General features: G+C 38.2%; 1 protein-coding gene across 1 annotated transcript in view; it reads right to left on the reverse strand.

Moving 5' to 3' along the window:
• Nucleotides 1–2,373, reverse strand: part of LOC119414350 (serine/threonine-protein kinase RIO1) — a 59,097-nt gene that overhangs the window by 53,650 nt on the left and 3,074 nt on the right. Inside the window, exon 2 of the mRNA XM_037681442.1 lies at nucleotides 570–728. Within this exon, the coding sequence (XP_037537370.1) occupies nucleotides 570–728 (159 nt within the window). The remainder of the gene's footprint in view (nucleotides 1–569; nucleotides 729–2,373) is intronic.

Raw genomic sequence — 2,373 nt, forward strand, 5'->3', positions numbered from 1 at the left:
ATATGCTCATTTTTTGGGACAGGCATTTTGGGTTTTCATGAGCTGTATGCCATAATCATCAGTATTAAAACAATTAAAGACCTGAAATATTTCAGTTGGTGTGCAATGAATCTGAAATATATGAAAGTTTCATTTTTATCATTACATTATGGAAAATAATGACCTTTATCACAATATGCAAATTTTTTGAGAAGGACCTGTATGTTTGAGCCATATCGCCCACCCCTAGCTTAGCATATTTCTAGTTCATGTTTTTCTTATTCATATCTTAGATCTTATTACTGTTTTCTTTTACATTTTACTGTGGATTGAACTGGGACTCTGTGTACATACTGTCGTTCCACCACATGTACCACATGTGGTGGAACGACAATAAAGAAACTCTGACTCTGAGACAGACCCAAAGAGGAGTCCACAGAGGGGTCTTTGAAGGCAAATATAGAGTGGCCTACAAATGGAATCACCAAAGGTGCCTAGGATGTAGTCTATGGATTAATTACAGATAAGACCACTGAGGAGCCTGACTCTGCAAGGGTCTACCATTGACAGAGAAAGGTGGTGCTTTGTACCTGTGTTTGGGGAACTTCTCCATTACAGACTGGATGATGAGCTGCTCCACCTTCTCATCGGTTTGAGTCACCAAATCAACAGCTGAACTCTTCGTCATCACCTTCCTGTCATCCCTCAGAGCGTCCCGTACCACCTGATTGACATAGGAACCAACCCAGCTGATGAGTACAGGAACAGATCAACAGGTCAATTCAGGAACAAATCAGTTGATTGATACAGGAAACAGCTCAGGATCCAGACCAGTCAATCAGAAAAGGAAGTAAAGAGTGGGTTTGGGCTGCAACTAACGATTATTTCAATAATCGATTCATCGGCTGATTATTTTTTTGATTAATCGATGAATCGGCAAAAAAAAACAAAAACGTTTTAATTTCCACCCCTTTATTCCAAAATTTAACATTTGACTGACATAGCAATTCACACAAAAAACAGGTTGCTATTTGACTATTCTGTTAGTAAAATATTGAATAATAAAAAATAAAAGTTAGTCAAATAGCTTAAAAAAAATTATGTACACAAATATATATAGAAATGTATCTTTATACCTGCACAATATGTAGCTACTTTGTAAAATGTGTCCATGAGGGAAGTGTAACCTGGATTAAAAGTGTGGATTATTGTAACCTGGATTAAAAGTGTGGAATATTGTAACCTGGATTAAAAGTGTGGATTATTGTAACCTGGATTAAAAGTGTGGATTATTGTAACCTGGATTAAAAGTGTGGATTATTGTAACCTGGATTAAAAGTGTGGATTATTGTAGTGAAGCCTTCGTCTTCAACCATGGACAGAGGCCTCATGTCAGTGACGATCATGTTCAGGATGTTTCAGTGAAGACAGCTGCTGCTGTGGTGTCCATGATGTCTGTCCATCATGAAGGATGTTGTTGTTGTTGTTGTTTTCTGGAATGAGACAGTAAATATGTTTTATATCATAATTTACAGCAACTCAAGAAATGCCTTGTTTCACTTGCAGTGTTAGGTTCAGGTAAAAGTAGCTAAAAGAGCAATTAAACACACACACGTATAAAATACTTCATTACACCCATTTGAGTAGATGTAATAAATTACTTTAATTCCTGTTTAAATGCAATTCATCCTGCCATACCTGCAGTGTCTTCAGACTTTGCCAGCAAATTAAAAGTTGAAGCTTAATCATTAAATCATTCTCTTTGTGTTAGATTTATTTATAAATCACATTTAAACACTGCTTGTACCAATTAAATTAAATAAAAAGTAACACACACGTTCTCTATCACCGTCATTAATCAGATAAACAAACAAACAAACAAACAAACAGCTTCATCTTCAGACAGACTGACGTTACGTTTTCTCTCTTGAAACAGAACAATGTGTTAAATTGTAGAGACTCACCTGCAACACATGAAGAGTTGTATCAGCTGCAGCTCCTTCCTCCTCCTCCTCATGACTTTGACATGTTTATGTTTATCTCCGTGGTTCTCTTGTGTCGTGTCGTCCCTTTTCAAAGCTGCATGTTTCTCAGTTTTTATCTTTGTGAAGAGCTCCCACACTTTGGAGGACTTGGGTCGAAAAGTTTTCGCTGCGTCGGTCATTTGTAAAATTTACTTTATTTTCCTTTGAAAACAGCCTCTGCTCTGCTTCCTCCTCCACCTCGCTCTGTTCAACTCGCGCTGCAGAAAGGAATATTCAGAGGAATACTCACCGGGCTCGTGTCCTCGGCTGAGGAGTCCTTTGCGCCTTCCGCGGTACCTGCTGTTAGGCAGTCTGTGTTACACTCCGGAGGCAATTCTATTGGCAGTGGTTTGCTCACTTTTGCCCACAT

This window comes from Nematolebias whitei, chromosome 9, assembly GCF_014905685.2.
Source record: "Nematolebias whitei isolate Nwh7 chromosome 9, NemWhi1, whole genome shotgun sequence".
NCBI classification, from domain to species: Eukaryota; Metazoa; Chordata; class Actinopteri; order Cyprinodontiformes; family Rivulidae; genus Nematolebias; species Nematolebias whitei.